The sequence below is a fragment of the Bos taurus genome, chromosome 4, assembly GCF_002263795.3.
Source record: "Bos taurus isolate L1 Dominette 01449 registration number 42190680 breed Hereford chromosome 4, ARS-UCD2.0, whole genome shotgun sequence".
NCBI lineage: Eukaryota > Metazoa > Chordata > Mammalia > Artiodactyla > Bovidae > Bos > Bos taurus.
Window position 1 is genome coordinate 107860869 of NC_037331.1, and position 25349 is coordinate 107886217.

General features: G+C 41.5%; 1 protein-coding gene across 3 annotated transcripts in view; it reads right to left on the bottom strand.

Moving 5' to 3' along the window:
- Positions 1 to 25349, bottom strand: part of TPK1 (thiamin pyrophosphokinase 1) — a 382700-nt gene that overhangs the window by 142422 nt on the left and 214929 nt on the right. For all 3 annotated transcript variants that reach the window (XM_024990934.2, NM_001080370.1, XM_005205899.3), the window contains exon 7: positions 16446 to 16592. In XM_024990934.2, coding sequence (XP_024846702.1) covers positions 16446 to 16592 — 147 coding nt within the window. The remainder of the gene's footprint in view (positions 1 to 16445; positions 16593 to 25349) is intronic.

A 25349-nucleotide genomic window follows, 5' to 3' on the forward strand; every position in this document is an offset into this window, starting at 1 on the left:
AGTCTTCAGTGATAGTCTAATATTCAGCATGCCTTCGACATTCAGAGCATCCAACCTACTTAACAACATATCAGCAGTGTCTCCATCTGCTTCAGAAGACAACAGGAAATCAGGGGCATCCCCGGTGTTCCATTTTCTGTCAAAGTTTACCATCCTCACTCTCTCTCAGTCTATCGACCATCTTGGTTATGCTCTGCTTTGCCAATTTCCTTCCTGACTCAGATACATTTTGATAAATTTTATTGTTAAGTTATAACGTAGGCATCAAAGTCAAATATTCTAATTCTGATGATGATAAAGTTATAAAGGACCAACAGGAGCTTTTAAAAGACTGTATATATGGAATAGTGGTTTTCAGGAAAAAAAAATCCTCCTCCTCCAAAAACCTTCCTCTCAGTCAGATTGGCTTGGAAGAGGTAAGACTCTTGGGGTACGTGTGTGTGCATGTACAGTGTGGTAGAGTTGCTAAGTTGCGTCCGACTCTGCAACTCCATGGACTGCAGCCTGCCAGTCTCCTCTGTCCATGGGATTTCCTGGGCACGAACACTGGAGTGGGTTGCCATTTCCTCCTCCAGAGGATCTTCCTGACTCAGGGATCAATTAGATGTGTTATATGTATGTGTATGTATGGGAGTGAGATACCTGAGCCACTCCTTGAAAGAGCTTCAACATACCCAGCATGAATGCTTAGTTTGAATAAGTACCCTTGAATCCAAGCCCTCCTAGCTTAAGTTTACTTGGATAAATATTCCACTTTTTCTTCAATTTTGATTGCACTGGAACAAATAAGATCAAAATGCTCCCCAACTCAGGGGAAAAAAGAAATCTTAATTGGATGAGAAGTCATACAACTCGGCTGGAACTGTATGAAGCTCTTTATACAGAAGCTTTCACTAGTGCCAACCTTCTTCCTGGAGGCTCATTTCATTTCCCTGCTGGTAACACTCAAATCACTTCACAGTTCATTGATACTGCATTGGCAACCCTTTGTTTTCAATCAAAGGAAGATGCTGAAGCAATGCTCAATTGAACTAAGTATACATGACACAGTGTACTTGCGTCCTTGCCACAGAGGACTGGGGAGGCGGGGGTAAAGGGAAATATGACACTCAGCATCCAATATTCCATGACTTTCCCCAGAATTGGATTAGGATAAATTATGATGACAGGCCTGAGACAAACGCTGATGCTATCTCTTCTACTGTTTCACCTGCACACAGCACTCTTTCGGATTGCATCAAGACTCCTAACCTGATTCTCTGTCACTCATGGCTGAAAACAAAAGGCCACTGTTCAAATAAGTTTTTAAACAGTTTCCATGGAGACTGAATTTTATATTTCCTCCCTTGCTGCTTTGGAATCACTAAGGGATCACCACTGGTTTTTGCTGATGGGCATCTTTCTATAAATATCCCTGAATGAAAGACTTCTTTAAGGTCAAAGAACTTGTATGTTGTGTGGGTGAGCGGTGGGCGTCAGGGTGGTCATTTCTCACCTTTAGCCTTGAAGCTTCATTGTATTCAGGTTGCTTTAAAATCTACCACCCCTGCCGCCGTCCTCCTCATGTATTTGCTCAAGAATTAGCACACCTGCACTTCGCTGGGTGCTCCAGTGGGTGAGAATCTGCCTGCCAACACAGGACACAGATTCAATCCTTGGTCTGGGACGATCCCACATGCTGCAGGGCAACTAAGCCCATGAGCCACAACTACGAGGCCCACAATCTAGAGCTCGCAGCTCGAGCCGCAACTACTGCGTCCACGTGCCACAACTACCGAAGCCCACACAGAAGCCCACACACCCGTAGAGCCAGCGCTCCGCAACAGCAGAAGCCATTGCAATCAGAAGTCTGCACACCACCAGCAGGGGCTAGACCCCTGCTTGCTGCAATTAGAGAAAGCTCACGCACAGCAACGAAGACACAGCACAGCCAGAAGTAAGTAAGCAAGTAACTTTTTTAATAAAAATAAGAAGAGAGAAGTGCAAACCACAGCCACTAAAAGAAGCTATTGCTCCCCAAGTGAACTTCCAGCAAACTAGGAAGAAAGCATACGCCAAGAAGGAAATAACTAGATGAAGTCAGAGTCTCTGACTGCCAACCTGGGATGCCCAGGCACCCTGTATTTTACAAGGGGTGGCACCAGTGAACACTCTTGATGATGAGAATAGTACGTGAGATCACCTATTTGGATTTGGTTTGGCCACCTGATGCGAAGAACTGACTCATTTGAAAATACCCTGATGCTGGGAAAGACTGAAGGGAAGAGAAGAAGGGGATGAGAGAGAATGAGATGGTTGGATGGCATCACCAACTCAATGCACATGAGTTTGACCAAGCTCCGGGAGTTAGTGATGGATAAGGGGCCTGGTGTGCTACAGTCCATGGGGTCACAAAGAGTTGGACACGACTGAGGGACTGGACTGAAGTGAACCACTAGATGAACTATGCGTGGCTGCTGTTATTTCACCTTTGATTAAAAACAGGCAACTCTGTGTTTTTTAAGGTTTAGAAAATGAGAGAAATTACAACCTAATACATTTTGTTTAATGGATAAACTGCTCGAGGCCCAGTTTCAAAAAATGATTTCAAAAAGCGATGAAAGGAGTCCGGATGAGGGAAGTTCAGAGAGGATTATTTGGAAATTCTGTGCAGGAGTCACAGAATTTGAGTAGGGCTTTGAAAGAAGAGAGTGATTTCAAAAGAAAATATTTTGGGGCAGAGAAAGGAGTGACAGTGGTCAGTTTGAAAAACAAGAGATAGGTCAGTTTCCCTAGGTCATGGAACATTTGAAGAACATGGACCAGAAAGAGGGAGATGTCAAGGTCTGACTCACAGCTTCCCACTGGCGCACAGACCAAGGTGTCCACGGAAAGAAGGGCCTGTCGGGGCCATGGGGCTGGGCGTAGGCCACGAGGACCTTCTGCTTGCTTTGGAAGAGAATACGGATCTAGAACAGGTCATGACATACTTCACCAGCATTTGGTGAGACAATTAGGGCCCATACATGTGTGACCCATCTTACAGAGGTGCAGCGTGGCAGCAGCACTTCAGACTGTCCTGGGAAAGAAAAACATGGTCCCCAAAACATCCCTGCTCTGGTTTTGAATTTGGAAAATGGGCTCACCAAAGTAATTGTGTAGGCCATCATTAGCTCTGAGGTTAGTCAAAACAATTCCAACTGCTTACGAGGGTACAGTAAAAAAGGGCAAACAATAATAAAGAGAAAGATGTTTCTACCTCCTCTCCCATTTAATATTCAACCATAATAACTTGGCTTCTACCTACATTTTACCATGAAAACTGTACCTTATCAGTTGCCAAACTCACTATATCATTTCTTTTTTTTCTAAATTCTTGACACCCTTAATGATCACTCCCTGGTCTCTTAAAACTCTAAACCACCTCGGTTTCAGCTTCACTCTCTTTTAGTTCTATTTCTTTTCCTTGAAGGCGTTCCTAGAGCTCTACCATCTGCCATGGCTCTTTTCATTCTATATCTTCCTTCCAGGGTAATGAGTCCGGTTCGAAGTTTTTAATTACCACATATATATGATGATTCTTACAGTCTTACCATCAGGCCATGCCAAATACATAAATTTCCTATAACCCTTTAAGGCAATTTTACTCATTTCCAAAAAAGACCAATCTCATTTCCAAAGAAAGACCAATCTCATTATGTCCAAGATCAGCTGACCATCTTTCCGTTTTTTCCTGTTCTTCTCATATTCTCTGCTTCAAAGAAAGACAAAACCCAGTTGCCTAATCCTAATCCTAGGCATTGCATTAACTCCTTCCTCTGTGTTCCTGGGAAGACTTTAGAGTCCACATCCCAAGGAACTCTACCATCCTTTCTTCACACCCATGCTTACTTAAGTTTACTTACTCATGGTTTCCTTCTTGGATTTCTATATCAGTTGAATGGCCTCTATCTCTACCCTAACCAATTTATCCTTCACATTGCTACCAAGCTATCTAAAATGTTAACCTAATGCTATTTCCCTGATAAAAAAGCTGAATACCTGAACTTGAACCTCAATATAAAGACCATCTTCCTGAGAATGCAAACAAGCCCTTCATGATCCAGAACCTTAATTCTAGCTGCATCTCCTATGGCTCCCCAGGATCCAGCATTTTATTTTAGAGCTCCTACAAAGATGGCAAGTTCTCTAAGGCTCTTTTGCCTTTTAACATTAAAGGTCGCCCATTCATTCATTATCTGGCCTCGCCTGATCTTAGGTGCAGCACACAGGATCTTTGATCGTAGTTGTAGCATGTGAAATCTCAGTTGCTACGTATGAGATCTAGCTTCCTGACCAGGGATGGAACCCGGGCCCCCTACATTGAGAGCGTGGGGTATTATTAGCCACTGGACCACCAGGGAAGTCCCACATTAAATGTCTTCATTCCTTTCTTTGGCTGACTGCTCATCAGTAGGATCTCCCTGAGACACTGGGCACACTCTCACCATAAGCCCTGGGCCCAATCTGGGTTAAATGTTTTTTCCGTGCTGTCTGCATAGCATCCAGCATTTCCTCATAATGAGTGTAAATTTTTCTATTTATTCTTCCATCCTTTCCTCTGAAGTCTACACAGCAGAACAGAAGCAGTGCCTTTTACTTCTGCAGACGCACTGCCCACCACCATGTGTATCACATCTTTGGTGCTTAAACAATGCTTTTTGTTGAAGCATTCTATGCTGTACATCTGCTTCCCTGATAGCTCAGCTGGTAAAGAATCTGCCTACAATGCAGGAGACATCAATTCAATTCCTGGATCAGGAAGTTCCCCTGGAGAAGGGATTGGCTACCCACTCCAGTATTCATGGGCTTCCCTGCTGGCTCTGATGGTAAAGAATCCACCTGCAATGCGGGAGACCTGGGTTCGATCCCTGGGTTGGGAAGATCCCCTGGAGGAGGGCATGGCAACTCACTCCAGTATTCTAGATCCATGGACAGAGGAGCCCAGTGGGCTACAGTCATGGGGTCACAGAGTCGGACACGACTGAGCGACTACAGCATATGCTGTACATCAACCAAAACAGAATCAGCAGAACAGAAAACAAGCCTAAAAAAATAAATACTTTGTGAGTGTGTGGTTTCACTTCTTAAAGAAAGCTAGTTTCATTAAACATGGGTAAAATCACAGAGGGAAAGTTCTTACAGAGATCTAAAGGGGACATTTGGGTCCTTACAAAATGAGAGCTGAACGGCTCTAAAATTTTGTTGTCTTACTGCAAATTAAAATATGATATTTGCAAATACATTCATCTGTATTTGCAAAGCACAAATAGACACAGATGCAGAGAACAGACATATATATACTGGAGGCTGGGGGAAAGGAGGGTGAACTTGGGACACGGGAATTGATATCTATACACTATTGATCAGAAAGTGAAGAGGAACTAAAAAGCCTACTGATGAAGGTGAAAGAGGAGAGTGAAAAAGTTGGCTTAAAACATTCAGAAAATGAAGATCATGGCATCTGGTCCCATTATTTCATGGGAAATAGATGGGGAAATAGTGGAAACAGTGTCAGACTTTATTTTTGGGGCTCCAAAATCACTGCAGATGGTAACTGCAGCCATGAAATTAAAAGATGCTTACTCCTTGGAAGAAAAGTTATGACCAACCTAGATAGCATATTGAAAAGCAGAGACATTACTTTGCCAACAAAGGTTCATCTAGTCAAGGCTATGGTTTTTCCTGTGGTCATGTATGGATGTGAGAGTTGGACTATAAAGAAAGCTGAGTGCTGAAGAATTGATGCTTTTGAACTGTGGTGTTGGAGAAGACTCTTGAGAGTCCCTTGGACTGCAAGGAGATCCAGCCGGTCCATTCTGAAGATCAGCCCTGGGATTTCTTTGGAAGGAATGATGCTAAAGCTGAAACTCCAGTACTTTGGCCACCTCATGTGAAGAGTTGACTCATTGGAAAAGACTCTGATGCTGGGAGGGATTGGGGGCAGGAGGAGAAGGGGATGACAGAGGATGAGATGGCTGGATGGTATCACTGACTTGATGGACGTGAGTCTGAGTGAACTCCGGGAGTTGGTGATGGACAGGGAGGCCTGGTGTGCTGTGATTCATGGGGTCGCAGAGAGTCGGACACGAATGAGCGACTGAACTAAACTAAACACTATTGATCCTATGCATAAAATACATAATTAATGATAGCTTACAGTATAGCCCAAGGAACTCTACTCAGTGCTCTGCAGTGACCTAAACAGAAAGAAAATCTGAAAAAGAGGAGATATGTGTATACAGTATAGCTGATTCACTTTGCTGGACAGCAGAAACTGATACAACATTGCAAAGCAGCTATATTCCAATAAAAATTAATTTAAAAAGGCATGGTTAAAAAAATAATATTAGTTAGTACACTGTTCAACAACAGGAAACGTTTTTGTTTTATGTTTCTTAAGTGCCATATAGTGGAGGAGGAGGAAAAGCACACAGCCAGGCAGAGGGGAGGAGGAGTGTAGAAACATTTTGCTAGAAAGCTGGGCAAGGTCTGAAGTGAGGGAAGGAAGGGGGTGCTTAGGGCAGCTGTGTGTCTGGGGGCAGTCCCTGTGAGAAAGAATCTGCTGCCCTGGCATATGGAGCAGACAAACCAAAGAAAAAGCACAAGCAAAGCAATGAGACACTCTGAAGAGTGTCTAGGTCGGACGCTGAGTGGCAGGACTTCCCGGAGAAGGAAGCTTGGCTGGGCACAGGACGGAGGAAGGAAGCGGGGTTAGTGGTTTGCCTTGTGGAAGAAGAAAGGGAGATCGGGCGAGCTCTGTGTGACAGGTCATTTACAGACATGAAATGCCCTCATGGTCCTTTGTTAGATATCACTGCATGAAATCTACTTCATTTGCAGCATAAATTTCCTCTCTAAGAAATGCTATGCATAACCCTGGGCAAATCATTTTACCTGTAAGTCCCTGCCATTGCTCATCTATAAAACGACCTCTAAGGCTTCATACTATTTACACTAATATTGAATAGCTGTATGCTTCAGGATAAATTATACAAAAGATTCTAAGATGCCAAGCCACAACAAAAATTGAGAAGATATAGGAGGAGAATGAAATAATAATTTTAAAGAAAGGAATTGTAAGTGGATAATAAATAATGAAAAGATTATCAGTGCTGTCTATAGGGTCTAATCACTCTGAGAATCACTTCTCTGAGTTATCACTGATGAGAGGGGGCTGGATGTGCGGACAGACAGACCCACACCCTCAGCTCTCTGCAGAAACCATCATGTATACCAAATTTACATCATGAATACTCAGCTTTTCTCTATCAGACTACTAACATCTTTCTATCATATTCATTACCAATATTACAAATGTATAATGGAGAAGGCGTCAGGACTTTATACAGTAAATAATAGATCTAGTGAGATGAAACAAACAAAAAAAACCCAGTAAGAAACATGACTATGATCATAAGGAATTAATATTTACAACATATTTAGAGGTTGTTCAACTGAGTTAAAAACCGACAGCATCCATCCTGTGACCATTCTCTTGTACATCAGATACTAGAATCCTAAATAGGAATCACCAAACGAGGTTTAGGATAATGCAAAAGGCATGCCTTATTAACTCTTGGACATCTCATTTCTTGGTCATAAATCCTATTAACTTGTATTACCAACTGCCATAAAACTTGGAGATATAAGATAATTTATGCTCAGTGTACATAAGCTAATGTTTCTGGACTTCTGAGAAGCACAGGACCAGAAAATGAGGAAGTGTGTATGTGAAATCAGCAGCCACTCACACCGCATGGTGAGTGTGACAAACACGCTCTCAGCATCTGGCTGGCCAAACGAGGAACACAGCCTAACCCATCACTGACATCAGTGGGTTTCATGGCTAAAATGTCTCTCACCAATTTTATAAAATCTGTTCATAAAAGGGCATGATGTTTTGTTAACAACACCTTTTTGTTTGGAAGTAAAAGAGGGATATTTGCTCTTCAGGGAGGAGTGATTAGACATTCTATTTTTAATTTGCTACTTTTTTTTTTTTTACTGTTTCTTTTTTTTTTATTTTATTTTTAAACTTTACATAATTGTATTAGTTTTGCCAAATATCAAAATGAATCCGCCACAGGTATACATGTGTTCCCCATCCTGAACCCTCCTCCCTCCTCCCTCCCCATACCATCCCTCTGGGTCGTCCCAGTGCACTAGCCCCAAGCATCCAGTATCGTGTATCGAACCTGGACTGGCAACTTGTTTCTTACATGCTATTTTACATGTTTCAATGCCATTCTCCCAAATCTTCCCACCCTCTCCCTCTCCCACAGAGTCCATAAGACTGTTCTATACATCAGTGTCTCTTTTGCTGTCTCGTACACAGGGTTATTGTTACCATCTTTCTAAATTCCATATATATGCGTTAGTATACTGTATTGGTGTTTTTCCTTCTGGCTTACTTCACTCTGTATAAGATACACAATGGAGTATTACTCAGCCATTAAAAAGAATACATTTGAATCAGTTCTAATGAGGTGGATGAAACTGGAGCCCATTAATTTGCTACTTTAAAATGGCAGTTTGCTCATCTCTTCAAGCAAGCGCTACCTACTGCGCTTTCCATTCATAATGACATCAGACCCCACAGCAAGTGAAATATGCCAAAATACTACCAAAAAGACATTGTCTACTAAAAGTCAACCTGCTAAAAACTTCCACTCTTCCAGATTTATATAGACCTGGAACTACACTATTGTCTTCTCGTTTTAAAATCCAATTTATAATTAACAAAAACAAGTCAGAGGAAGGGGGCTGAAAAGAGAAGTAGATGAAAGATTTCAGGCTGCAACAATCTACACAACTTTAAGCGAATGCGCTCAAGACACACAGGCCGGTGACAAATGACTAATATACCTTTAATGAACGAAGGATGATGGTTTATTTATACAGCAGACTCACCAGAGTCCTGTATGTAGACTCTCCGAAAGAAACGCAGAACATTACAGAAACACTAAGATGAATTGAAGGTAGGGAGGCTTTTTCTGAAAAATCAGGAAAAGCACATTTTAGTTCCATGGCCCAGGGGTATCCCAGGTACTTGAACCATCACGGAGCAGACACGGCACTAAAACATTTTTATCAGCCAAAGACCATGTCTCATTCCTCCTGCTATTAGCTTCAATTTCAGATAACATAGAATCATAGAAACAATTCTAGAAGATGCTGTCCTCAAAAACAATACTCAAATGATAACTAACATTTATATAGAATTTTTAGTTCAGTTCAGTCGCTCAGTTGTATCTGACTCTTTGTGACCCCATGGACTGCAGCATGCCAGGCCTCCCTGTCCATTACTAACTCCCAGAGTTTACTCAAACTTATGTCCATTGAGTCGGTGATGCCATCCAACCATCTCATCCTCTGTCATCCCCTTCTCCTCCTGCCTTCAATCTTTCCCAGCATCAGGGTCTTTTCAAATGAGTAGTCAGCTCTTCACATTCAGGTGGCCAAAGTACTGGAGTTTCAGCTTCAACCTCAGTCCTTCCATTGAATATTTAGGACTGATTTCCTTTAGGATGGACTGGTTGGATCTCCTTGCAGTCCAAGGGACTCTCAAGAGTCTTCTCCAACATCACAGTTCAAAAAGATCAATTTTTCAGCGCTCAGCTTTCTTTACAGTCCAACTCTCACATCCATACATGACCACTGGATAAACCAGAGCCTTGAGTAGATGGACCTTTGTTGGCAAAGTAATGTCTCTGCATTTTAAAATGCTGCCTAGGTTGGTCATAACATTCCTTCCAAGGAGTAAGCATCGTTTAATTTCGGAAACAATATTCAAATGATAATTAACATTTATATTGAATTTTAGCACTTTTTATGTATGTTAGTGGTTTGATGATACTCTCATTTAATCTGCTTAAATGGACAAAGTTTTTTTTTGTAGGTAGATTTTGTTATAATTGAGGAAAACACACAGTATTGTTTTTGTTTAATTTCAGGGTGTAGCCACAAGGAGGGATATACCCTTAAAGTGCAACCAAGATTAATCTTATTTGCAAAGAATCTTGTAGAGAACACACACACACACACACAACAGATAATGCGCAATCTGTGCACTGTGGCTTGTGTTAAGAGTGTCATTTGCATTTTAGCCCATTAATGCCATGAAGGAGGAAATGTAGTGGAACGACCGTGGAGTCAAAACACTGCCGTGTGACCGTATGGCCTGTCCTGCTTTCCTCCCCCAGGATTGTTATGAAACTCAAATAGATGCTTTTTATGAAAGTCCCCAAAAGAGCTTTCTCAAGATCAGCTATCTGATGACTTTCAATTAAAAACTACATTTAAAACACTTTGAAACTGTTCTTTATTTGTCACTGAAGCATACCAGATTGATTTCTTCAGTCTAGTTCCAAAATATTTGCAAATGGTTTCAATTTATGTTTATGGTGTACCCATCCTGACCATGATTACAATAAGCCCTATTAACCAGGAACAGCATCCCACAGACATCCATCCTCAATATGCACACTACTGAATACAGACGTGTGCTTTATTATATGTGCAACATACAACGCGGAGATATGTGAAAACACATACTGCACAGTCATTTTAGCTCCAATGGTACATATCCCATTTCTAGGATGTAGGTTGAATCTCTGCAATAATTTTAATATAGCTTTTAACAGATTTTTGGTATTAATCACATTTCATAAGTATACCATTAAAACTGCTTACAAATATGGTAGAGTGTGTAAGACTGATTGGTATCTTAAGCCCTCAAACACACTCATTTTGGGTTTTGCAGTTGTCCTAGAAGCTGACTGACAAGTCTGTTATACAGAGTGAAGTCAGTCAGAAAATTACATAAGGTATGTTAATGCTTATGGATAGAGTCTGAAAAAGTGGTACAGATTATATTATTTACAAAACAGAAAGAGAGAGACAGACATAGAGGGGGAAAAAGTATGGATACCAAGGAGGGATGATGGGGAGGGGTGGGATGAACTGGGAGACTGGGGTTGACATATATACATTATTGATACTATGTATAGGTAACTAATGGAGAAGGCAACGGCACCCCACTCCAGTACTCTTGCCTAGAAAATCCCATGGACGGAGGAGCCTGGTAGGCTACAGTCCATGGGATCGCTAAGAGTCAGACACGACTGAGAGACTTCACTTTCACTTTTCACTTTCATGCATTGGAGAAGGAAATGGCAACCCACTCCAGTGTTCTTGCCTGGAGAATCCCAGGGACGGGGGAGCCTGGTAGGTTACCATCTATGGGGTCACACAGAGTCGGACACGACTGAAGTGACTTAGCACAGCATAGCATAGCATAGCATAGGTAACTAATGAGAACCTACCGCATAGCACACCTCTACTCAGTGCTCTGCTGCTGCTAAGTTGCGTCCAACTCTTTGCGACCCAATGGACTGTAGCCTGGCAGGCTCCTCTGTCCATGGGATTCTCCAGGCAACAATACTGGAGTGGGTTGCCATGCCCTCCTCCTCAGTGCTCTATGGTGACTAAATGGCGAGGGAAGCCGAAACTGGGCGGCTATGTGTACACATACAGCTGTACAGTAGAAACTAAAGCAACGGTACTCCAATACAAAAGCAAGTGACTGAGAAGCAGGGACCCGGGCAGTGTCTCTGGTCGGCCCTGCCAAGCCCCCAGACCAAAGTCTGTGCTAAACATTCTCGCTGCTCCATGTGATGGAGGGCGTGGTCTTGCACAAGCTTTCCAATTCACACTATGCAATCATTACTTGCTTAGGATAAGGTAATTTTCTAGTCGTTTCAATAAGACAAAAACAAACAGACCAGAGATTCTAGAGGGCCTGATGGCTTAGACAGTAAATAATCTGCCTTCAGTGCAGGAGACCCAGGTTTGATCCCTGGATGGGAAAGATCCCCTGGAGAAAGGAATGGCAACCCACCCCAGTAATCTTGCCTGGAGAATTCCATGGACAGAGGAGCCCGGAGGGCTACAGTCCGTGGACGCACAAAGACTGAGTGACTAACACACTCATGGTGTGTGTAGGCACGCTCATCACGATCACTATGTTTGGGGACCTGGGGATTCTCTTCTTTAATGAGTAAACTTTGAGTCATACTACGAATGAAAAGAAAAGATGATTACATTACTACACGTTTTGTGTAGGGTCCCGACCCCAGCCTTTCTCTCCCAACTTCAGCTTCTGGCCCTCTGACAGAGACTACGCCCTCTGCTCAGTCCTCTCTCCAGCCCACGGCTTCCTCTCTTAGACCACCTCACACCGGGCTGGGGCAGTGTAACTGCGTTCCCACCAAAGGCAACACGAGCCACTGCCAGGCCTGGCCTTTAAAAACACGTGGTACCTGGTGGTCCAGGGGCTGAGATTTTGCACTTCCAAAGCAAGGGGCATGGGTTCGATCCCTGGTTGGGGAAGTAAGATTACACACGCCACACAGCCAAAAAATAAATGCATTTATAAAAATTTTAAAGAAGAAAACATGCAGTACCACTCCTCCTTATAGTTATCTTTTTGCCCTGCTGCCTCAATGTGTCCCAACTGGCTCAGATACGAAGTAGACCATACCGCCCAAACCATAGCAGATTCTCCATGAATGAGAAAAAAAAAAAAAAAATTTAAGCTCATTCTCAGTTAAGCCTCTGAGATTTGGGGGTTAATTATCATTGCAACATACCCAGGGTAGATTAGTACCCTGGCCAATTGAGAACAACAAAAAGCTAGGGGAAAAAAAGGGGGGGAGGATCTTTGAAAATGCATCAAACCTTTCCCCTCCCCCCACCAAAGAATACTCAAAACCCCAAAACTAGGTTTTGATTGAAAAGGAACACCAAATCTAACTTTCACCTTACACGCATTTGATTTTTCTTTTTTACCAAATCATGAACCTGCACGTCAATTTCTTCAGCCTCTGAGTGTGGAGGTCATCAGGAGAGTGAGCTTGAGCAAGGTAGGAGTGTAAAGGAGACTGCACTGCTTAAGCAAACACTCACAGAGCAAAGAGGAAGAGAAAGAACACTCCCACGGGAATGCTAGGAAAACTGCCGACCAAATTCAGGATGAAAAGAGGAACAAGTCTTCCTGGGGCATCTGTAATCAGAAGTCAAACTCCCAGCAGAATTAGCTTCAAAATATATACCACCTAGATAGTCTCCCAAAAATCTCAAACAAAAGGTCTTAAGTTTTTAGTGTCTATAAATAACTGGGCTAGAAATCCACTCCAGAGTCTTCTTGGACTCACTTTTAACTCCTATTTCAAGTAATTCCCACGGGAAAAGTTCTCAGAAATACGAGGTCACAGAGAAAAATCACAAAATACAGAATGAAATCAAGGTTACAAAATATAAAGGGAAAAAAGAACAGAAAAGACAGCTAACTTATAAAGACTGCAGATACCAGAATTATTCTAGACTATAAAGAAAGTACAACAATTACATTTTAAGAGTTTTTAAATTGTGAGTAAGGAGAAAGTATGTAAGAGAGATGAATCATGACAGGAATTTAAAAGCCTCTGCTACGAAAAGGATAAGTTTAGTAGCAAAATAGAACAGCTAAAGCAGAAGAGTGAAGTGGTTTGCAGAGGTTATGAGGAACTTCAGAATGCAGCTCAGAGAAACTAAGAAAATATGAAGGAAGTTCTGAGATATATGTGATGCAATTAGAGGATCATATGTGTGTGTGTGTGTGTGTGTGTGTGTGTGTATAGATATACACACATATATATACACGTATATGTGTATATGTATATATGTATACATATATATACACACACATATACACCCAATTGGAGTTGCAGAAGAAGAAAGAAAGAGAATATGATGGGACAATATTTGAAAACATAACGGCTGTGAGTTCTCCAAACTGATGACAGACAGCAACCTATAGACAGAGAATTAATTCTAAGAAATCCCAAGCTGAGTACATTTTAGGAAGTCTGTATTTATACAATAAAGGTACAGAACACCACAGACAACGAAAAGATCTTAAGAGCAGAAGTCATTTTTAGACGTGGCTTTTGCTATCAGTCCAGTACTTGGGCCACCTCATGAGAAGAGCTGACTCATTGGAAAAGACTCTGATGCTGGGAGGGATTGGGGGCAGGAGGAGAAGGGCACGACAGAGGATGAGATGGCTGGATGGCATCACTGACTCGATGGACGTGAGTCTGAGTGAACTCCAGGAGATGGTGATGGACAGGGAGGCCTGGTGTGCTGCGATTCATGGGGTCACAAAGAGTCGGACACGACTGAGCGACTGAACTAACTAACTAACTAACTTTGCTATCAGTTAATGTTTCAACTTTACTTTTCAAAAATTATTCTATGATATCTAGTTACTTCTTAGCCAAAGTATTTATACAGAGACAAGTTACAGTTGACTATTTTAGTATTCATAAAATCATATAAATAAAAAAATAATAAAACAATAAAGCTCAATGCTTCACAGCTGTAGAGAGTTTCACACTTCAGAAAGTGTCAGGAAATTGTAAGTATTTAACAAACACCTAATTAGAAATCTAAGAAGCATATCTGTGCATGTCAGACTGCTAACTGAACTATTTTAATGACTTTGCCATAGCTTATGGCAAAAAAAATTCATACTCTAGTATATATCATTCAAGGCTTTTCACAGTCAGGATCTAAACGAGTCTTCTGGACCTCAGAGTCTTCTGAGTCTGATATTTAGGTATTTTCCATACGGCTGCTCAGTATTACCTGTAGATCCCACAACATGCCCTGCAGCTCTTTCTTTCTTTAGTGGCTCCTTCTAACTGGAATGACTTTCCCATCATTTCCCATAACAGAGATCTACTCATCCTTCAAGGGTCTGTTGAAACGTAAGCTCTACAGAATTCATGTTCCATGAAAGCAAGGGTTTTGCTATTGCTGGCTGCTGTATCCTCAGAAAAGCACTTGACACACAGCAGGTACTCAGTAAACATTTGTTGAGTTAATTGATTGAATAAAATGTGAATGCCTCTGTAAGCATTTCCTTGCCACACCCATGACCAGATTATATAACCTTTTATCATCTTTATGTTCTAAACTTTCAATCTAGCTTTATGTTTGTGTTTAATGTCTCCTTCACTGGACATGTACTACAGATCTTCAGAACTATAGTTCTTTTTTTTTCTTATTTATTTATTTTATTACTCAGCCATTAACAAGAATTCATTTGAATCAGTTCTAATGAGTTGGATGAAACTGGAGCCTATTATACAGAGTGAAGTAAGCCAGAAAGAAAAACACCAATACACTATACTAACGCATATACATGGAATTTAGAAAGATGGTAACGACAACCCTGTATGCGAGACAGCAAAAGAGACACAGATGTATAGAACAGCCTATTGGACTCTGTGGGAGAGGATGGGGGGATGATTTGGGAGAACGGCATTAAAACATGTACAAGATCACATAAGAAACGAATCGCCAGTCCAGGTTTGATGCAGGATACAGAACTATAGTTCTAAAGAACCTATGTTACTATTTCTGCTTAATCTTCAATTACCCAGCAGTGTAACAGGTAGGCAACAGGCACGCCATAACTGTTTGCTGACCAAATGGACAGCATGAAGTTTGAAAACTGAATTCTTCAACTTCCTTTTCACATGTCACAGAAAGTGTTCCAGAAAGCAACAAAGCCAGGCAGTGCAAAAAAAAACAACGCACAAGTGGCTGAACAATGGTCAGCATGCATTATAACTTGCCATATTAACCAAACAACAATTTTTAGGTAATGACAAGCTACAGATGGTGAACAGCAGATGGAGTGGGAGCAAAGCTATATGTAGCACACTACAATGAGAGGCAAAAAAGGAAAAAACTGTCCACTGTTTTAAAAAAAAAAGTTACCAAGCTATCATTTTTCAAACTGAAATACACCCATCAACCTCATAAAACGTGTTTATATAATAAGAATTCTATTCTAAGCACTACATTGATAAAAAACCCCCTTGCAGTTTATCATGGGAAATGAATGACATCATCATGAAAGTGAAATTAACAAGCAAGCAACTTATGAACAGTAAAAGCTAAAGACTTTAAGTACTTCACAAAATCAAATACAGTTTCCAATTACGACAACACTGAAAATATCTGAGAATTCCATTTGAAATATTTGCCAAGCTTTGTGCTTCCTCTGATGAGATTTTTCTCAAGTGACACTCATATGCAGCTGCTCAAAATGCAAAAATGCTAAATTTAATTCTTAATCAACTTAATTGAAAACCTTATTTTCTTTCTTTGATTTTTTTTTTCTAAGTACAACAAAATGAAAATTTTACAGCTTCTCTTCCACCTATTTCCCCCTCAGTGACCAGAGGCAGTCAAACTTGTCAACTTCACTCAGTTGAAACACATAAACTGGGCAGATGCTTTCGCCTTATCTACAAAAATCTTACAGGTTTTGTAGAAGCAAAGTGCAGACAGTCTATTTAATCCTCACTTACCGGTTGGAGCAGGTAGATGAGAGATTCCTCTTGGATTATTATAACTGGCAAAGAAGTTATTTGAGGCGCTTGGAACAAAGTGCTCACAGATGCCATGATCTGGTCAAAGCGTCCAGCAAGTCCTCCCAAGGTCACGATCATATCTACCTGAGAAACCACAGGAAAATCGGCAGTCACATATTTAAGGAATTTAAAATGATTAAATAGCATTGAATACTTCCATAGAGCTTTGAATACTCTCTTTTGTTAGATAAGCCATGAAGAAACAGCAGACAATGACTGTGTTGTTCAGATTAAGTCCCATGATTGGTTACGTAGCAGTCAGCTTCTGAGAGCAACATTTTTGGTACCAATCGTAAGTTTTTCCCATTTGCCTATTCAGCTGGAAAACTAACCAACTCTTCCTTTAAAACTCTGCTCCATGTTTCTTCCACGTGGAAGTCTTCCCAAATCCACAGCTGGTGCTGCTCCCATCTACCCATATAGCATCCCTGTGGCCACATTGATGACACATAGCACCCAACAGTGAAGGAGCCTCTTTTACAGGTCTGAGGTCTGTCATTGCCCCCCACCACAATCCAAGTATGTTAAAGACCTGAACTGTCTTCACTGAACCTAGCAAGTTGCCTAAATTCCCTGTACCACATTTTTCTGTTTGCATGGAAAAACTGGCTAACAATGGCCAATTGATAGGGTTGTTCTGGGGATTAAATGAGGACACTAAATGGGTTAATAAGTGCAAAGACTTAAAACATGTTCATAACACAGTGATTGCTTAAAACACGTCAGCCGCTCTTCCACTGTATTATTTTTGGTATTATTACATTTATATTATTATTAATATGTTTATTATTGTTACATGTCATTTGATATGCTATTTTTTTCACTTAACACTTTAAAGAAAGCATTTCCTATCATTACAGTGTAGTTTATTTAAACATTTCCCTATTGTGGATAACACATTTCCATGATATTTATATATAAAATTACTGTGATGCTTTCCTAACTTATAAGAACAATGGTTGAAGAATGGCCACGGAGCAGTGGAAGGGTGCAGGGTCACAGTCTCCTTTGGCCAAAGCTCTTAAGGAGAATGAAGCTCTTAAGGAGAATGAAAGAGAGATGTTGCCTGGTCTCTTTCCTTTGGCTAGTCAGCCTGATCTTCTCATGCATCAACAGAGTCAAAGCTGCTATACTGATCATGAAAAAGGAAAAGCTGGAGAGATTAATCAAAATATTGTAAGTAAGAAATAGAGTATTTCCTGCCATATCAGTAAACAAGAATGTCACAGTCATCAGTGATTCCTGCTCTCCAAATACGAATCCCTGAGCCCGAGAGGCACTCAGGAAGGAGAACAGTACCTGTTCAATCTGGCAGCCTTCAGGCTGCTGCTGCTGAGTCACTTCAGTCGTGTCTGACTCTGTGCGACCCCACAGATGGCAGCCCAGCAGGCTGCCCTGTCTCTGGGATTCTCCAGGCAAGAACACTGGAGTGGGTTGCCATTTCCTTCTCCAATGCATGCAAGTGAAAAGTGAAAGTGAAGTCGCTCAGTCGTGTCTGACCCTCAGCGACCCCATGGACTGCAGCCTTCCAGGCTCCTCCATCCATGGGATTTTCCAGGCAAGAGTACTGGAGTGGGGTGCCACTGCCTTCTCCCTTCAGGCTGCAGCCACTCCCTATGGTGAGCATCGAGGAACTCAAGGTGTGATCAATGACCAACGCAGTATCCTGGCCTCAGAGAGCTGAGAGGCATATGGGAGGAATGATTTCAGTGAGCCCAGACTCTTGCATCTTCCAATGCACAGAAAACTGTTAAATTCCTTAACTTAGGCTATCTGTTGCTGTTGTTAGCTGCTCAGTTTTGTCTGACTTTTTGCAACCCATGGACTATAGCCTGCCAGACTCCTAGATCCATGGGATTTTCCAGATTAGAATACTGGACTGGGTTGCCATTTCCTTCTCCAGGGGATCTTCCCGACGCAGGGATTGAGCCCAGATCTCCCACACTGCAGGCAGGTTCTTTACTGTCTGAGCCACTTGGTTTTCTTTAATTAGTTTTTTAACTTTTTAAATTTAATTAAATTTTCTTTAATTAACCTTTTGGTGTTCAGACTACCTGCCCTTTGCTGAAAAACTTCTATATAACCTGGCTCCTCCCCTCCTCAGAGCAGTTCTCTCAGAGCCACCTGAGATGCTGTCTCCTGGGCTTGAAGTCCTAAAAATTCCCACCAGATAAAACATAACTCTCAACTTTAAGGTTGCGACTGTTTTTTAGGTCGACACAAGAAAACTTTACATGTAATAAGAACTGACAATTACACTACTCACTCTACCTGAAGTAAAGTAGAACTTATTTAAAGATAAGAACTATTTGGCTATTAGTTTTTAAATAGTACATTTTAAAAGCTCAAATAACATGTGCCTTGAAGAAATCATGATTTTAGGAGAATAGCATGACAGCCCTGCACCGGTACAACCCGCTCAGTTCCTGGAGGAACAGTAAGTGGCGTAAGTCGCCATAAAGCCAAAGGCTGTGCAGCTCACAGGTTGTGACCCTGGTCCTCCTCATAGTGCCTAACACATGCAAGACACTCAAGTGCTTGATGAATGAAGTGAAGACACCGCAAGAAAGGACCAGTCAGCCAAAGGAAGAACTAGATTAACTACCATAATATAAGAATATATACATCAGAAGGGGGATTCATAACAACACAAAAGTAAACTACACAGAAGAATCGCAAGGTTGGGAATGAGTTTCATATTTTTGACCTTTTCAGAGTGTAGGGAGAATATGAATTTTGATTTTGAATATGATACTTTGTGTCAAAACTATAGTATTTTAAGACAAGTATACCACACATCTAGAAGATCTAATTTTTTTTTTTTGGAGATCTTTCTGGAACTCTGAGAATTAGATTTGAGGCAGAGGAAGACCATGCACTCTAGGAAGACATGTATTACTCCTAATACACAGGCAAAGATTAAGACATCTTAGTCTTCAGAAGAAAGGGGTGACCTACAAGCCTTTGGGGTGTCAAGTTAGGTAATGGCTTTTAGCAGTGCTTGAAAAATCTTAAATAGTCACACTCCAGACCAGAGGGGAAGGGCTCAGAAGTTATATAGGAACTCAGAAGAATCGAAGAGAATTTGCCTTAAACTGAAAAGAAAGACAATATAAGAAAGACACCAGTCCATCCTAAAGGCAATCACCCTGAATATTCACTAGAAGGACCGATGCTAAAGCTCCAATACTTTGGCCACCTGATACGATGAGCCAATTCATTGGAAAAGAAACTGATGCTGGGAAAGATTGAGGGACGGAGGAGAAGGGGGTGACAGAGGATGAGATGGTTGGATGGCATCACTGACTCAGTGGATATAAGTCTGAGCAAACTCCAGGGGATAGTAAAGGACAGGGAAGCCTGGTATGCTATAGTCCATGGGTTTGCAAAGAGTCAGACATGACTGAGCAACTGAACAGCAATGGAAGATACAGTAGAGAAAGTTCTAAAGCTCTAGTAAAAAGCACACGGCACAGTCCTATCTACATAATCCTAAATTCACAGCAGAACAAATACCTGATGATAAAATAGTTTATTCACTATGCAGATTCTGAAATCCCTTATTTTAGGTTCTCAATTTTTCATTACTATACTCCAAGCCTTGAGGGATCCCATAACCTTTGAGGCTGAAATTTAATCCCCATCTTCCACACTGGCATATCATGATGAATAAGCAGTATCTGTAAATCAGTCACTGAATTTTTCAGAATAAAGAAGCAGCAAGATTACTTCTCATCACTACTCATTTTCTCTACAGGAAGTATTTAGCAAGACTGATTATAAAAACATTAGAGGATCAACGTAAGCTGCAGGGGGCAGGAGGAGCCAGCCAGGAGCTGCTTCTGTAGTTGTCTAGCTCTGGCTGGAAATAGGACATTCAAAGAGATAGAAGAAAGAACACAGACACCAGCCCTGTATATTTAAATAGGGCTTCCCTGGTGGCTCAGATAGTAAAGAATCTGTATGCCACGCAGGAGACCCGGGTTTGATCCCTGGGTCAGAAGGATACCCTGGAGATGGGAATGGCAATCCACTTCAGTATCTTGCCTGGAGAATTCCATGGACACAGGAGCCTGGCAGGCTACAGTCCATGGGGTCCCCAAAAGTCAGACATGCCTGAGTGATTAATACTTTCACTTCACTTTACAAGCCTAGATGTCTGCCTTTAGGACAACAATGCCACTGGGAAGGACTTTTCAGGCTAAAGTAGGCTGTTTACAGACAGCCAGGACATCTTTTCTATGTGGATCTAAAACCTGGTACATTACTTCTAACACCACCCAGTGTAATATAAATTTTCAAAACAGTATTTTCTGGATGCCTCAGCATTTCCACAGACTGTAAGCCCCTGACTCCAAGGACCAGGTACACCAGGGTGGTAAGACTGGTCTCTACCACAAGTTTCCCTCCCTGCCCTCCTCTGACTGACCTAGTGACACTAGAACACACCAAGTGACAGCCCCTCACACTCCTGCTGTGTCCCTACTCTAAACCCCGCAAAGGCACTTGCTCACGGGGCCTTGCTGTCTCCCGGCTCCCCACCTGCTTGGTTAAGCTCAGACCCTGCGCCTCCGCCCATAAGGCCCCTGCACGGCCTCCTGCATGCCTTTCCCCTTTAGGACCTGTGAGCCAAACAGCCATTTAATTTCAAATGCCTCTCCTTGGCTAACTCTGAGTCCGCATGTGTCTGCACCAGACTGATCTTCAAAACCCCCAGATTATTCCTTACAGCACACACAGTCAGACTTTGTTACGACTGCTGGTACACCTGTGTCTCTCATTCTCCTTCTAGAGGAGACCTGAGAAACACAGACACCAGCTGCAGCGCGTGCGACACAGCAGACAGTAAGCATTTCTGAGCTTCATCAACTCACACAAGTCAGGGAAAACTGAATAAATAACCAGAGTCAAGAAGCTGATTATTAGGCTGAGTTAATGTCATCTAAAATGTACAAAACAGTACTTCTATGCTTGGCAAGGATTCCCATAGTTGGCAGCTTTTGAAAACAATAACTTATTTCACATGTGTTACCCTGGGCGATATATATTTGCTGATCACTTACTGACTATCAGGTACTAAACACTTAGGATAGATCAGTAAACAAGACAAACCACCACCCATGTCCACACGTCTATTCTTTAGGTCTAGATATGTATTCCTGCCCTACAGATGGGTTCATCTGTACCATTTTTCTAGATTCCATATATATGTATTAATACACAATATTTGTCTGTCTCTTTCTGGGCTTCCCTGATAGCTCAGTTGGTAAAGAATCCGCCTGCAATCCAGGAGACTCCAGTTTGATTCCTAGGTTGGGAAGATCTGCTGGAGAAGGGATAGGCTACCTGCTCCAGTACTCTTGGGCTTCCCTTGTGGCTCATCTGGTAAAGAAACCACCTGCAACATGGGAGACCTGGGTTTGATCCCTGGGTTGGGAAGATCCCCTGGAAAAGGGAAAGGCTACCCACTCCAGTATTCTGGCCTGGAGAATGCCATGGACAGCATAGACCATGGGATCACAAAGAGCTGGACACAACTGAGCAACTTTCACTTTCACTTTCTGACTTCACTCTGTGTGGTAGACTCTGTGTCCATCCACACCTCCACAAAATGACCCAATTTTGCTCCGCTGAATGGCTGAGTAATATTCCATGGCATATATGTTCATGTTCCACATCTTCTTTACCCATTCCTCTGTTCAAAGAGTGTCAGAAGGGTAGTCATGAGAACTGAATGCAAAATTAGGAGGAATCAGAGTAAAATCTAAATGTTAGATCTGAAAAGAGCCTTAGTATGCCACTGTAAAGTCCTGACTTTTATTAGCATTACATGGAAAGCCATTCTGAGCAGTTATCAGTTCTGATAATATTTGATCCATCAGCAACATCTGACACAAGGTTATTTTTACCTCCTCCCAGATACAGTCTCTCACAGAAATATGGGCTTCCAGCAAAACCATATTTCTTTGATCTCATTGGTTGCTTCCTCTCAGGAACCAACATAACAACTTTGGAATAGCCCAGAGTAAGGTCCTTAATTCTCTTCTGTCATTACATACTGCCTTGGTGTTCTCTGACAGCCTTGTGGCTTTAAATATCAACAATGTCAACACTTTCTAACAGTCTATCGTCAATCCAGACCCTTTCTCCTCAACTCCAGGCTCCCATATTCAATGTTTACTTGACATCTGCATTTGGAATCCAACAGAGATCTCCAGGTTAACCTGATCTTTCCCTGAATCATGCTCTCCCACTGTTTTCCCCACAAAAGCTATTCTACCCCAAACTCCCAGGGTTCATTCTTAACTCCTCTCTCTTATACTCTGTAAAAAAATTCTATTGGTCCTAAGTTCAGTGAAAGTCACTCAGTTGTCCCGACTCTTTGAGACCCTATGGTCTGCAGCCAACCAAGCTCCTCTGTCCATGGAATTATCCGGGCAAGAATACTGCAGTGGGTTGCCATTCCCTTCTCCAGGGGATCTTCCTGACCTAGGGATCAAACACAGGTCTCTGGTGTTGCAGGCATCTATTTTACCATCTGAGCCACCAGGGAAGTCTCAGTTCAGTATACATCCAAAATTTCTCCCCTCTTCACTACCTACAACCCCATCACAACCATGGCCACCAAAATCTGTCAGAGAATATGAGCCACCATTATAGCTCACGGGAAAGACTGCAGTGGCCTCCAAAAGAGCTCTGCTTTTGCCCTTATTTCTCCACAATCTATTCTCAATATAGTAACAAAAATAACCCTGTCAAAATGTAAATCAGATTTTGCACCCTTCTGCTCAAAACCCTCCAATGATTTTCTTTGTGGATCTATCTATTAAAGCAAAGGAAGTAAAAGCAAAACTAAACAAATGAGACCTAATGAGACTTAAAAGATTTTTTGCAGCAAAGGAAACCATTCACAAAATGAAAATACAACCTACTGAATAGGAGAAAATATTTGCAAATGATATGACTGATAAAGGGTTAATATCCCAAATATATGAAAGGCTCATACAAGTTAACATCAAAACAAATAAACAAGTAAACCAAGCAGTTAAAAAATGGGCAGAAGAACCGAATAAACATTTTTCCAAAGGGGACATGTAGATGGCCAAAAGGCATGTAAAAAGAAGTTCAACATCACTAACCATCAGAGAAGTGCAAATCAAAACCACAATGAGATACCACCTCACACCAGTCAGAATGGCTGTTATCAAAAGGATGAAAGATTAGTAAGTAAGTAAGTAGTAAGTAAGATTAGTAAGGATGTGAAGAAAAGGGAACTCTTACACGCTGTTGATGGGAATGAAATTGGTGTGGCCACTATGGAAAACAGTATGAAAGGCTCTCAAAAAATTATGGCTTCCCTTGTGGCTCAGCTGGTAAAGAATCCGCCTGCCATGTGGGAGACCTGGGCTCAATCCCTGGGTTGGGAAGATCCCTTGGAGAAGGGAAAGGCTACCCACTCTAGTATTCTGGCCTGGAGAATTCCATGGACTGTATAGCCCATGGAGTCTCAAAGAGTTGGACACAACTGAGCAATTTTCACTTTCACTTCACTTTCAAAAAATTAAACACAGAACTTCTATATGATCCAGCCATCTTTCTTCTGCTCCTTCTGGGTAATATACAAAAGAAGTCATGGTCTCAAAGAGATAACCACATTCCGATGTTCACTGCAGCATTATTCACAATAGTCAAGACATGGAAACAGTCTAAGTGTCTGTCAACAGATGAATGCATAAAAAAGATTAGAAAATATGTGAGATACATATATATGTATCTGCGTATTATATATATAATACACACAAACATACGCACAATGGAACAATATTCAGACACAAGAAAGAAGGAAATTCTACCATTTGTGACAACATGGATGAAGCTGGAGGCTTGAGATGCTAAGTGAGATAAATCAGATAAAGACAGATAAACATTGTATGACCTCACAAGTAAAATTAAAAAAAAACTAAACTCAAAGAAGAGTGGAATGCCATGTACGTACTGCTCCATTTGAAATGGACAACCAACAAGATTTACCATACAGTACATGGAACTCTGCTCAACGTTACATGGCAGCCTGGATGGGAGGGGAGTTTAGGGGAAAACGGATACATGAATATAGATGGCTGCATACGTCTGCTGTTCATCTGAAACTATAACAATCTTGCTAATTGGCTATACCCCATTACAAAATAAAGAAGTTTAAAAATAAACAAATAAAATGATTCTAAACTCAAAAAAAAAGAAAAAGAGAGAGAGAGAGGAGAATGTCAGTTGGGGGGATAGGGAAGTAGAGAGACACTGGTCAAAAAGTACAAACTTCCAGATAAATGATAAGTTCTAAATATCTAATGGACAGCAGGGTGACTATAGCTAACAATACTGAACTACATGCTTGGAAGTTACTAAAAGTAGACCGTAAATGTTCTGTCACAACAACAAACAAAAAAAATCATGTGAGGTGATGGACCTGCTAACTAACTCTTATTAGGGTACTCATTTTGCAATATGGATGTGTATTAAATCATGTTATATACCTTAAATGTACACAGTGTTATATATATCAAGTATCTTAATAAAGCTGGAAAAATAAAGATACTTTACATTCTTTTTTTTTTCCTGCTTGGTCTTCAAAATCCTCAATGTATTTCACAGTGATGGCACACCTTGTTAGGCTAGCTACGTGTCAAGTGCTCAGGTGGCCAGTGGATCACACAGGTCTAGAAATAGCAAAGAACAGTGACGTCACCCACTCTTACTTCTGGGGCCCCTTCTAGAAAAAGCAGGAGAAAAGACAAAACATTCAATAGCACGACTATGGCTGCAGAGAACCGCTGTCCTTAGAAA